The 13360-nt window shown below is 40.2% G+C and overlaps 1 protein-coding gene across 3 annotated transcripts in view; it reads right to left on the bottom strand.

Annotated features, from left to right (window-relative positions):
- SLC1A3 (solute carrier family 1 member 3) overlaps positions 1 to 13360 on the bottom strand; it is a 77427-nt gene that overhangs the window by 16419 nt on the left and 47648 nt on the right. For all 3 annotated transcript variants that reach the window (XM_004422742.3, XM_087443201.1, XM_087443202.1), the window contains one exon: positions 722 to 926. In XM_004422742.3, the coding sequence (XP_004422799.1) occupies positions 722 to 926 (205 nt within the window). The remainder of the gene's footprint in view (positions 1 to 721; positions 927 to 13360) is intronic.

Genomic DNA, 13360 nt, shown 5'->3' with positions numbered 1-13360 from the left:
GACCTGACTGATGCAAGGGCAGGGGTGTAGAGAGAGCAAGCAGGAAGGTGCCAGGATTGAACTTTAGCTTACTCCACAGTTCTGTTTAAGACCAACCCTATCACCAAGTCTGTTTCAAGCATTAGATAAAACTCATTTGTAATCAGTGTATGGTTTGTACATAAAACAATGCTAAAGAAGCCAACTTTTAATATTTTATTACTGATCTGCCAAAACCTTTCTTCAGAAATAGTACAAAAGGAAAACCTTGGACCAGGTATGACCAGACAATGTCTAAAGTCCCTTCTGGAAATAAACTGTTGTGTATAATGGATGATGATACAGATCGCAAGTTCTAAATTAGAAGGATCCAATGAACAGGCTATACTTGAATAAAAACTAGCTGTAAAGAGAAAGATTTGAGAAAAGTCAGTTAAGAATTATTAATATTCCAATGTGAGCTGCACAGTTGAGAGGACAACTGAGTAATCAGATTCTGAATCCTAAAAGCAAGGCTCTCAAAATCTATATCCTCTCCTTGCTCTTCTCACCTCTTTCACATGAGGTCAGAAAACGGATCCTTACTTTAATTTCTGTCAGAAAGAAGTAAAGATGTGACCTTCATTTCAAGCTTGGCAAGCCTGGTTCAGTAGGACACCTCTTCCGGGTTTGATTAGCTCCTCAAAATAAGAGGGGTTGGGTGTTCAAAATATACCCAAAGGATGGGCTTGCAAGGACATACCTGATCAAGTCCAGGAAGGCGTCTGCAGCTGTCACTTGTACAATTTTGCCTTCTCTGTGCATATTTTCCTTTGAGCCCTTCCCAGGATGGATGATGATGACAATGATTATGCCAATCACCACGGCAATGATGGTCGTAGTCATGTAATAGACTACAGCTCGCATTCCCATCTTCCCTGATGCCTTACTATCTAGGGCCGCCATTCCTGGTGAAGGTAAACAGAAGGAGATTTTCAGGAAGTCAGTCCAGGGAATTCTCCAGTGGAAGGTAATGGGAATAGTATTTCCGTCTACACTCCCTTACCCCTAGCCCACCCAGCAATGGGATTTTATACACGTTATGAGAACTTGGCACCAAATTTAATCAGGGCATCACAAAAGATGATGAGAAGTGAAGAGAAAAAGCCATAGAATGGCTAAGCATCAGCTGTGTCAGTGAACATGTGATCACCCTTTTCTGTCCCAAGAGTTAATTTCACGTGACTCTCTATTGGTTTGAAAGGGCAATCAAATTCTTTCCTAGCTTACTACTAGTTTGAGAAGCTACGAGTGCGAATAGTGAGTTTTGTGTGTGTGTGCGCGCGTGTGTGTATAAAGAGATACTTTAAAAAAATTTCTAGCAAGATAATCGAAGCATGTCTCAAGTTCAAGCACAGTGGTGACTCACAGATTAACTGCCATTAAATTCTTTCAAAAGAATTATTATTTTATACATGTTCTTGGGAATCTTTTTTTGATGTTTTTATGTAAAATTTAAGCTATTGTTCTGATCACTTACGGATTTATCTTCAATTTGCATTTAAGGTAGACATTGGGTTATAAGGCCAAAGTTCTCACATAGCTTCTCTGCTGTTTCATTTCATCTCACCTGATCAAAATTTTTAAGAAAGAATTATTTTGGTGGGGTTCTTCCCCTTTTTGCACCCTGCTTTCCTCCACCTTTTCCCACAGGCCTGGAGTACCTCATCTCATGTTAAACATTCTTCTTCCCTTCATTTTCAGGACAGCTTCACAGTCTACCTCAGGCAAGGTGTTATCTTAGGTAAGAAAGGAGGCACGGCTTTGAAGATTTCCCTAATTGCTCTAGCAAAGGGAACACATCTCAGAGCCTCTTGGGATGGAAAAAAATCAGAAATGACACAAAACTCTCAAAAGATCAGATTATCTATGTTAATATGGACTCTTCTGTTTCATTAGCTATTTTTTCACTTTTTTTTTTTTTTTGGTGAGGAAGATTGGCCCTGAGCTAACATCTGTGCTCATCTTCCTCTATTTTGTATGTGGGACACCGCCACAGCATGGCTTGATGAGCAGTGTGTGGGCCTGCACCCAGGATTCAAACCTGCGAACCCCGGGCTGCCAGAGTGGAGCATGTGAACTTAACCACTAATCCACAGGGCCGGCCCTATTTCTTCACTTTTCTTCCTTTTTTCTCCTCCCTAATCTCACTAAAACTAAAATCCAATCATAGTATAATCCAATTATAGTTAATTGGACTATTTTCTATTTAAAATTGTGCTTCTATAAATGTATTCAAAGGTTACATTGTATCAATGATCTGTATCAGATTCTAATAGTGGTTTAATATTTGGGTAGTGACCCTGTTCATACCAACATATTTAGAGCAAAGTAAGGTATTGAAAAAAAACAGTGCCCACGATTGCCAGATAACTGGCTGTGTTTGCCCAAAAATCTTGATTCGATGGTAATGAGCTTAGATGGGAACTGAAGCCAGGACATTCAATTTATAATTTCATTTGTATCTGAATCATATCATTCATAATTTTCATAATAAGCACATACTTAGTACCTGTTATGTTCTTATTTTTAACAACCACCTATAAGGCAGATTTCAAAACACTTAAGTAACGGTGTAAGGTTTCAGTTAACAGCAAGTAAAAGGGAGTGGGAACTTAAACTCAGATCTTATTAACTAATTTTAGTGTACTTTTATTTTAGTACATTAATTTCACAATAGTGAAACAGTGACCATTTTAGTGCACCTTCTGCCCCTGAGAAAACCAACTGCAGCCCGCACAAAGGAGGAGGCCAACTTTGGCTTTAATGCATGAAATTAGCTTCTTTTATCCTTGCCCTGGGTTTCTTGAAACCCAGGGTTAAGTATCCATTTATTGGGATGGTGCCACTTCAACGCTTCACCAACATTAAAAATGGGCTAATCTGTTCTCAATCAGTGTCCCATCCCCCCATTTTCATCCTCAGATCTGAATCACATCTTAAAATATCTTGGCTTTCCAGTGCTTGACATAATTTCTCTCAGAAGGGGCCCACTCTCTTTCCCATCATTGCCTGAGCTCGTCACCACTGAAGCCTGCAATTCTTCGGCCGGTGAGTGGTGTGGGCACAACAGGCCGGATATCTCTGCTAGGGGGTACCAGGCAGCAGTATTTTCTTCCTCCGAGATGCTTTCTTTCCCTCTCGCCTTCTATTCTGTGGTGCTGTTCCGTTCTCACGCCAACTCTTCTCTGACGTTCCTGCCCACTATTCTCGACCTATAGCTATTCAGAGAGAGCGCTAAGTGGTCAAGGCAGAGCACTGAAACCAAAGTGGCAAACAAAGAAGGAGGCTTCAATCTCCCTCCCTCCCACCACCGGGGAGAGAGGAGGGAAGTTGCCCCAGAATCAACAGCTACAGGCAATCAACTCTAGGAAACAAAGTTTATAGGTGTGTGTGTGTTTCTAATGAAAACCAATCTGAAAATATTTTCTCCACACTTTCTAACTCTGAAATAGCTGAAGACAACCATTGAGGCATTTTTTTAGCAATGTGCCCAGAAGGAGAATCAATAGTGAAATGAGAGGCCTCACCAACATCTCATTTTCCTCTGAAAGAGAAGTAAGCAACAGTTGCTATTATTTCAGCGAAGGGAGGGGTGGGAGTATCTTCATGAAACAATTCTCCATGTAGGTCCTTCCACTAAAAGGGGTCTGGTGTCCACCTCTGCTCTCAGTACTCCAGCATTCCCCTCCCGCCTCCTTCCAACTCTAACCACTCCCCTTTTCACTGAGACAGGCTTGTAAAACCAAAAGGACCACCAGAAACAAGGCCACACACTGTCATCAGGGCAAACCAGACTCTGACCATCTCCTTTCCCCAGCTTCATGAAATCTGAGACAAAGCTCTACGCCAGAGACTACACATAAGTGTCAGAGTATCCGGGGGCAAGGGTAAAGTACTAAATCAGTTTGTAGAAAAGGGAACTTTAGCAGGAAGTGCCCTAAATGTTTGGGAAGGGGAAAATTTGCATTGAGGCTTTCACTTTAAAATATGTGGAATAAAAGGGCCTTGGGGTAATAGGGAGATAGGAGGTTACTTGGGTCTGCAGGGCCTTGTGGGAGTGTGTTACAACTACGCATTCATCAAAATACATAATTGAAAAAAACATTCCAGAGCAAGTAGTACAGATAATGATCTTGCCTGGTCTCTTTTCCTTCATTTGATCTGGGCTTAGCTAAACAGCCCCATTCAAGACATCCTGACATCTTTATTATGAAAACAATCTACCATCAGAATCGAGACCCTCCTGAAACCAAAAGAAATACTATATTGTAGTATCATTACAGGTACCGTGATGGTTCTTCCAATTACAATGACAGGTTTTTAAGCTTTTATGTTTTATATATTTTGAGTTAACTTTTGTGCTGGTCCACTAACTCACTCACCAAATCCTACCTCTGATCAATGACACATATTCATCTAATTTCATGACAACTGTATGTTGTAGATATTGTTGATACCATTCTAAAGGTGAAGATACAAGATGCCAGAGAAGTTAAGTAACTTGTCCAGTATTGCATAGCTAGTAAATGGCAGTGGCAGGATTAGAACCCACACTCTCAAGGGAGTACCCTTTCTACCATATCTCTCTTATGGACAAGCTAGGAGTCACCCACATTTCATTTGATTGTTATCTACACTAGCTTTCTCTAACTTTCTTGCATTGGAGTGTAATATTGAGATGAGCCATCTGGCTGGAGGAAAATTCTATGGAGAGAGGGAACTGTGGAAAAACTCTGACACTTTCCTCAGCATTCCCCACCCTAAGGGGAAGTGGGTAACATTGGTCACCAGAAGGACTAGTTGGAAAACTGATCAATCATTACAAATTCCTCATCATTCCTAGAAAAACAGCCCAGAGCATGTTCTAATGGAGTGTGGAGGGCCATGGATACTTGCTGGCTGTGGGCACATAAGCCTTATTTTCCTTTCTAAAATCAATCCATCAATAACCAGTCATCAAGAAAGCAACCCATCAATCATTTCTGCAAACCTATCACATATTCACCAATTAGTTAAGCATCTATAGGAGACTGAACAAGATGTTTTCTAGAATGTAAAAGATTAATATTTTGCTCCAAATAGCTGGCAGCAGTCACTCTGAAGAGAGAGGAAAGAAGCAAAAGAGAGTTTCTCGATGCAAATGGGTAAATATGCATTTACCTTTTTATTTACGAAAACAGTCTTTTGGTAATCAGTTTAGCACAACAAATATGCACCAAATTCATGTTTTTTTTTTTTTTAGGGGTGGGGGAGGGAGTGTTTCATAAATATGTATGTGGAACTCTGTAAGTCTGTATTGTAAATTAGATTTCTTTTGGTATAATATTTGGTATGACTTCTTGAATAAAAGAAATATGTATTCAGCCAAGTATTAAAGGATAACATATAAATAATGTCAAGTTCCCAAGGCTCTATTATTTGCATGGATTTTATTCTCCCATCTGCTAAAAATCTATGTCTTATACATTAATGTGTCTCACAGTATACTTCTCCCAATAATTCCCATCTCTGGTTTTGCAACAAGAACTCTAAAGAAGAAGTCTTCTGTTACAAATTGTCTTTCCACTCATCCTCATGTTGCTTCATTGTTTTTCCAGGACCACTGGACCAGGCCCAGAAAGAAAAGGAAAGGAGTGATGGCAACTGCTGATTCAAGAATATTGTTCTGTTTCAGCTTTTATTTTATTTTAGATGTACTCATTTTCCAATGGGCTTCACAAAATCTCATCTAATGAAAGCCGCCTGTTCTCAGCCCTCCTAGAATTTCAAGATGGGCAAATTTACAACAAGGAAATCAAGGATGAGGTCTAATATGTACCGTATTCATTTGAATACAAAGTGATGATTTTTTTAATAAGAAACAAACTGTAAAAAATACAATATACTTCATATGTGCAGATTGAAAAATGGGCTCTCGTGTCCTAAGGCAGCTGCCCACTGCTGGAGCCAGGGCACAGTGGAGCCCTCATAAAGGAGAGGGAGCGAGAGTGCCAGAAAGCTCAGGGGAAAGGCGGGGGTGGGGTGGGGGGTGAGCATGAAGCAAATCACTTTAAATTTCTGTCTAAAACTATATTAATTTTTTTTCACTAAAATATTTTCTTTTGGCCCCTTTATAGACTAGATTGTAAAAAAAAAAGTAAAGTTCTATGATTCTATGGGTTCTGGAACAGAAAGCAAATCTTTAAAAGTTAGGTTAGAAATTGTCAGTAATGAATGATTGTATCACAATTTTGAGTCACAAGGATAAGCAGGTTATAGCCTCAGAACTTAATCTAAAAGACAGTATTTCAAACTACTTAAGGCCAACCTCAGGCATTTTTAGAAGCACATTCTTTTTTTAAATTATGGCACAGTGATTAAGAGTTTGGGCTCTGAGGTTAGAATACCTGGATTCAATTTTTGGCTCTGGTACCATATGACCTCTGTAAGCCTCAGTTTCTTCATCTGTAGAATGGGAATAACGGAAGCTCCCTCATAGGGTTTTCACCGGCATTAAAGGGTCTTCCATACAGAAGGCACTTAGCATAGTACTTGGCACATAGTAGGCATTCAACAAATGTTAGCTATTATTATTAATTAAGCAGACAAATAATAAACGAGCTCCTCACTAAGTGTTATTTGACCTCTCTAAGCCTCCATTTCATCTAGACAAGAAGCTAATAATACCGACATTGCAAGCTTAGGGAAAACTTACATAAAGAATCTGTACAAAGTAGGCCCTTGATAAATGCTAGTTAAGATCATTATATGCCTCCCTCTACTGGAATTTTAGTGCAAAGAGAGCAGAACCACCTGTTTTATTCATTAATGTAGCCTCAGTTCCTACAACAGTGCTTGCACAGGAAGGCACCCAATAATTATTTGTTGAATAGTCATTCTTATCACCATTATTATTGTTATGCTGGTAGAGGTCACACACTTTTTTTTAACATTTAAAAAAAGGTTAACATTTTTTAACATTTATATTAGGTTGCTGTATGAACGACAAGTACTAAAAAGTTGCCTTTGTTTAAAATACTCTGAAATTCTGACTCACCAATTTTGGTTGCTCTTCCCCCAATTAACCCAAAATAGTGAGGGTCATTCTCTCTTGCAGAACGAGAGACAGTGGGGGACGAGTGGTCCAGAATCACTTGGATCTGGGAGGCCCTTCACAGCACGGTGTCACTGCTGGTCAGGAGGGGCAGGAGGCTGGAATCACTCTGCTGAGCCCCAGCAGGAGCACCCACCCTCTTTCCCTTCCCTCTCCCTCTCCCACTCCTATTTTATTTTCCCTCTTTTGCTGACATGATTCACTCTTGCAGATGAGCCTATATAAGTAATTGCTATAGTCCTATCTGTCCACATGTTAACAGAAGAATGAGTGAATACATGAAAAAAGAAACTCTGAGAAGGGAATGGAAGAGGCAGTGGGGTCTAAGTGCTGATGACACAGGTCATGAAATCAATGTAGGGGGTCATGATTAGTATTTTTTATTTATTTACTTATTTATTTATGAGAAAGATCAGCCCTGAGCTAACATCCGATGCCAATCCTCCTCTTTTTGCTGAGGAAGATTGGCCCTGGGCTAACATCCTCTATTTTATATGGGACACCACCACAGCATGGCTTGATGAGCAGTGCATCAGTGCGCGCCCGGGATCCGAACCTGTGAACCCTGGGCCAGCTAAGCGGAGCGCGCGCATTTAACCGCTATGCCACTGGGCTGGCCCCATGACTAGTATTTTTATCTATTAATGAAAGAGAATAGACTAGGAAATATTAGAGTACATCACCTGTGGTAAAGGTAAGTATTATTTTGTGAAACTTTTTTCAGCTGTGTGTGGCCAGGTTACAATGTAAAATACATTTCTATTTTATTTGTAAGTTCTGGCAAAAAAACCAAAAAGTTTGCAAATGCAGGTATATACCCCATTCAGTTAATGGCAGAGACTTTAAAAAGGAACTATGAGCTGTGGTCTTCTCTTTCTATCATCTTCGCTTCCTAGGACCTTGGGCTGTCCACCACACCCAAGAACTTGTTTCGTCTCCCTAGTGGAGACCAAGGGAATGAGGGTGCTGATCTCTGGTATCTGGTCAATTTATGTGAACAAAAATTCTACAGATATTGTAACAAGGGAAAAAGTTTTAGAAAAGGTTTGCTTCATGGAATTTTAAGCAAAAAAGGCTTTTACTTTAATCAGTGATTCTTAGTGAAGAAAGTCAGACCATCTCCACAGAGAGCTGAGAGCGATTTTGTGGAATTCACAGTCAATTAAATCACAAGTATTTTCACATGGGTTTTCATCCTGGCCAAAGTTTCCTTCCCATTACGGCTGTTCATAATATCACAAAATTTGACATTTCATTTGCCTATAACACCACTTAGTTTTATGAGGTTATATTGCATGAGAATAACAAGGAAGCTTCCTTTCAAATTTACTGCTTGTGGTGGCGTATAATTTGTCAGGCAAACTGATTTTTTGATTTCACTCTTAAAATTTGTCAACAAAAGTCTTTCTTTAAGCTCCAGTGTTCGCTATGAAAATGAAGTGTGGAAAGGAAAAAGAGAAATGTTCTCTTTTGAAAGATTTAAATAGAAAAATCAGTGGAGCAGACAATATTAGTGGCAGAAAAAGTCACATAAATCACCTTTTATCCTCAGTCTGGTAGGACTAAGCGGACAATCCCTTTTCCCTGGCTAGAGTCATCCTTTCATCCTTTTCATACAGTTTCTCCTTCACCAGTGAGGAGCAACTGAGGCCCATCTTCAACTGCTGCTACCTCTAATATCAGAGCTTCCAGCAGCCTTCTCCTTAACCTTTGGGGTGGAGACTGCTTCTCCTGGGTAACCAGCTGGTGAGGTCCTCTGAGTGGTCAAGCTTTGCTTTTCTCCTCGCTAGTCTTAACCATCCAATAGACTCCGATTACAGCCGAAGAACATAGTCTTGCAATCCTTCAGTAATGTGGTCTGCCAGAGGACCCGCCACAGGGACTTCCACTCCCAGCAAGGTCTCAGGAAACTGTCAGATGGGCCAGCTCTGAAATTCACTTCTCACAGGCCCACAGCTGCTGGCGCAAGACCCACTGAGAGGTGATTCAGATACCCATTTACCCTTCACATTAGCCCATCCTTTGCTCACGGTATTGGAATGCGCCACACAATATGCTTTTTTGAAGAGGAACCAAGGAGTAATTCATCTTCTTTATGTGTGCTAAGCAGAGCAAGAGGGAGAGGCAAGCGGGACCCATGATGAGCTGAGGAGTAGTGATTAGTAACAGCTGACAGCCTCAGACCAAGACCCTTTCTTTGGTTACCTCATTGTAACAGCCAAGCACAAAGGAATGACTGTCCTCTCGCCAAGATTTAGAAACCCAGGACCACAGAAACTAGCAGCTAAAAGAAAATACGTGGGTTGGACAGTAGGGGAAAGGGGCTGATCAGACCCTGCCTTGGTTATACCTATGAAGCCTGGCCTTGACAAGAAACCTCTATCACGTGAGACGATGCGCCAACACACGATGGGCCACCAATAAGCACCCACCAGGAGCACTGATGTGAATGGGGAAAGTAGGTGACTTCACCCACAGTAGAAAGAGCATGCAGAGAGCAGCAAATTGCTTTGGTTTAAACAGAGGAAGTTCTTTGAGGGCCAGAGCTCCAGCCCCCTCTGCCTTTTTTCCCAGAAGAATCATGATTTACAACCAACCACTGGATGAGTGGTTTCCAAACAGCCTTCTTACTTTGGATTGTGTTACTTGTTGTGGAAAAGACCTTTATGTTCTGGGCCCCCAGTAACTTTCTCAGGAAGGCGATGATCAAGACAGCATGTTTCCTAGCTGGCAGAATGCTGAATGGGACCAAATTCCACAACTGGGGCAGACTTGTCCGAAGTTAATCAAAAGACATCTCAAGTTGACTGCAGAACATGTCAGACTCAAGGGGTGCCCTTTCTTCCCAAGGGAAGCCTGTCCCTCACAGAAGAAAAGGAATTGAAAGCCTCATAGAAATTGAAGGCAACATATAGACATTAAAAACCAATTCAACCTGGCCCTGATTCCTAGAAGAAAAGTTGACTCTAGGCCTTGAAAGGAGGCTGGTTTTTACAATGTTATAAACCAATGTTACTGCAATAAACAAAAAATTAAAAAAAAAAAAAAAAAAAGAAAAAAAAAAAAGAAAGGAGGCTGGGAAGCAGCGAGTATTCCTGGGGCCACACTGTGTGACCCAGTGTCCCCTCCCACCCCTCCCTCCTGCCCCATTTCTTGCCATCAAAAGATTCTGGAACTGTAACCCAGCCTGAGAACTCTGAAATGAACTGATGTTAAGTTTGTTTCTTGAAACTAAAATTAAGATCATTTTAAAAGATATATATCTTACTAAAAAAGGAAATATTTGAGAATAAAACATGTTCACCTCAGCTATTTTCTAAACTAAATCCAGAATGTAGAATCTTATACACTATATAAAAGAATAAATTTTTAAAAATTCAAGTCCACCTTTTGGCCAGTTAAGAGAGTGTGTAAAATTCAGTCTTTGGGGATAGAGTTGGGTTGAAGCGAGGAGGAAGAGAAGATTGTGGAGATACGAGAGTTGAGAGAACGACAGGAGAAGAGAGAAAAGAGAAAGGGAAAGAAAGGAGACTAAAAAGCAGAGAACTACGGAGAAAAAGTTCAGTAGGTGCTTTTATCTCAGTCAGCATATTTCTTGGGCTGTGGCCAACACACCCTTTTCAGTTCTGATTAGTTTTCTCAGCGTTTAAAAGTTCATCAATTGTTCTTATCTAATCTATAAAGGAATAGTTGCACCCAGGGAGTGGGAGACTATGCTTCCAGCTACCTGACCCAAACAATAAAGCAGTATCACTTCACAGAGTCAAAAAGACTGTTGTAAACTTTGGAATTGGTTGGCTTCCCTCATCTCTGCTTTATGCATAGTAAGAGAACATTCTCTCATTGGAACATGAAAAGCTGCATTTTTGCCCCCAGAGCCATGGAATTGAATTATTACTGATAGATTCCACAAGTAGTGACACAACACTTTCACAGCTTTTTTCCATCTACCGAAGAGAGATGTTTCTGTGTATTCTACTTTAGTTTTATAAAATCTATGTACATAGTTTCTATGTGCTTCTCAGTTTTATATTTTGATGTTTTTTTCAAGCGGTATTTAGGAATTCCCAAAAATTCTCCAAAGAAAATTATGGGCAGCTCCTTACATCAGATTTCACTTATCTTGAATAGACTTCAGGGATCCAGCAGTGTGTCAAAGAAAATATGTGGAAATGGCATTTGGTTGATTTGAGACTGATGTTGCATGGATTGAACTGGTTCTTTAACTTGGAATTTAGGAACAGGGTGGGTAACAATGCAGTCACCAGTGTTTGGAAAAAACACAACTAGTGGATGGGTATCTTCGAGTAAAATCTGGTAATACTAAATGGCAAAAAAGAGAGAGAGGGAGAGAGGGAAAGAACTGGAGACATTGTTGTTAAAAAGGAATATGGGATAAAAGATTTATAAATAAGGCAAAGGAAAGCAGGGTGCAAAGCACTGATTTCAAATGAATGAGTCAAATGTCCATGACTGTCCCATCACAAATAATGCAAAGAGGCGGTAATGTAGTGAAGTTATATTAAGGGTAACTTGCTTCTTTTAAAAATGGGTATATTAACTGTTTCTAGAATTAAAAATTTTTCACTTATTCATGCATTCATTCAGCTTTTATTAAGGACCTTCTCAATATGCTGGCCAAAGACATGATCATTAGGGCCCTCATGTATTTAGTATAAGTAAGACAAAATATATTATTGTGAAACAAATGAAATTATCTAGCAGAGAGATTTGGAATGAAATTGGGAGGAAACTAGGGAAATGGGTTGGTATGTATTGAAAGGAAATGGTTGTAATAAACTCTACAGTTTGCTTGCTTTGAATCCTGGCTCCCTCACTTATTAGCTGGTGACTGGTCAAGATACATAACCTCTCCGTGTCTCAGTAAATGAGGGATAACAATATTATTTATTTCATAGGCTTGTTCTGAGGATTAAATGAGTTCAACGTGTGACGCTTTACAACAACATCTGGCACATAAAGTTAGCCGCGACGATAGTGATGTTTTTGTTTTTGCTTTTTGAAGATACTTTTAGCTCTGAAGGGCTCCTTGGAACACCACTGTAAAATGCGAAAACTCCGTAAGAAAAATTAGACTCTACACTGCCAGGCACACATTAAGTGCTTTATCTCATTTAATCCTCCCAAACAACCTGCGAGGTTGGGACTAACAACGGTCAATCCCCATTTACAGATTAGGAAACAGGGGGGTTAAAGTCTTTGCTCAGGATCACACAGTTGGTAAGTGGCATTGCTGGCATCTGAACTCAAGTCTTTCCGCCTCCAGAACCTACTATTTCATCCCTACACTCACTGCCCTGGAGAATCTTTGTAAAATAGTCTTCTTTGCATTGGACTTGTATCAATTATTGATTTGCATTTGATTCAACTCATAGGAAATTCTGACAAAAATCTGTTAAATTCATATTTGAAAGCATGCCATATATCATAGTAAAAAAGGATGGTGCATGTGTTGAAAAGTAAAGCAATGAAGATGAGTGGCTACTGGCAAGGCACTGAGCAGCCTGCACTGAAATTAGTCTGACATCTCACTGAACTGGAGAGTTCATAACATGCCGGCTTTATTTAGAAGGTGATATACTAATGGACATCCTACATCAAAGAAGAAAGATAGAAAACTCAACCACGGATAATTACACATTGTAAAGGCCTTGGGTAATTCCTAGAACTTCCAGGTCTCTTGGTGAAGCTGCAGCATCCCCTCCCCCCAATTCTTTTTAGAGTATCAGTTATCAAACTTCCTCTGAGTCCATCCATGATGGCGCTCACCATCACCTAGGCTAGCTCTTCATGGTTGGGCAGCTTTGATTTTTAAAAAATGGTACTTAGAAAGAACTGAATTCTGGCTCCTTATAATACTTTTCCCCCTGAGATAAATTTTTGCTTCTGGAGGAACACAGAGCAAATCTGGTTCACATTTATCAGAGGGACCTTGGTCTTCTTTTCTCCAGACTAAATACCCATCATTTCTCCATTGATCCTCATGTGTCATTATTTCCAGATGCTCACCAACCTGTAATCCTTCCCACTGCCTACCAGTCAGTGCCCTCATGCTCTGGTCCATACTTTCTTTTCTCAGCTTAATTTCCTAGTAAGGCCTACCCTATTCTTCCAGGCAACCTAGACTACTCAGTATTCCCTAGACATGCCTTGAGTTTTCCTGTCGCTGCGTCTTTGCTTTTAAGGCTTCCTCTGCCCTCGTCCTCATTTCCTGTGGAAATTCTA

This window comes from Ceratotherium simum, chromosome 18 (genome assembly GCF_057802395.1).
Source record: "Ceratotherium simum simum isolate JZ-2026a chromosome 18, ASM5780239v1, whole genome shotgun sequence".
NCBI lineage: Eukaryota > Metazoa > Chordata > Mammalia > Perissodactyla > Rhinocerotidae > Ceratotherium > Ceratotherium simum.
The sequence above is the reverse complement of the archived record's forward strand: the minus strand, read 5'-3'. Positions and strand labels throughout refer to the sequence as shown.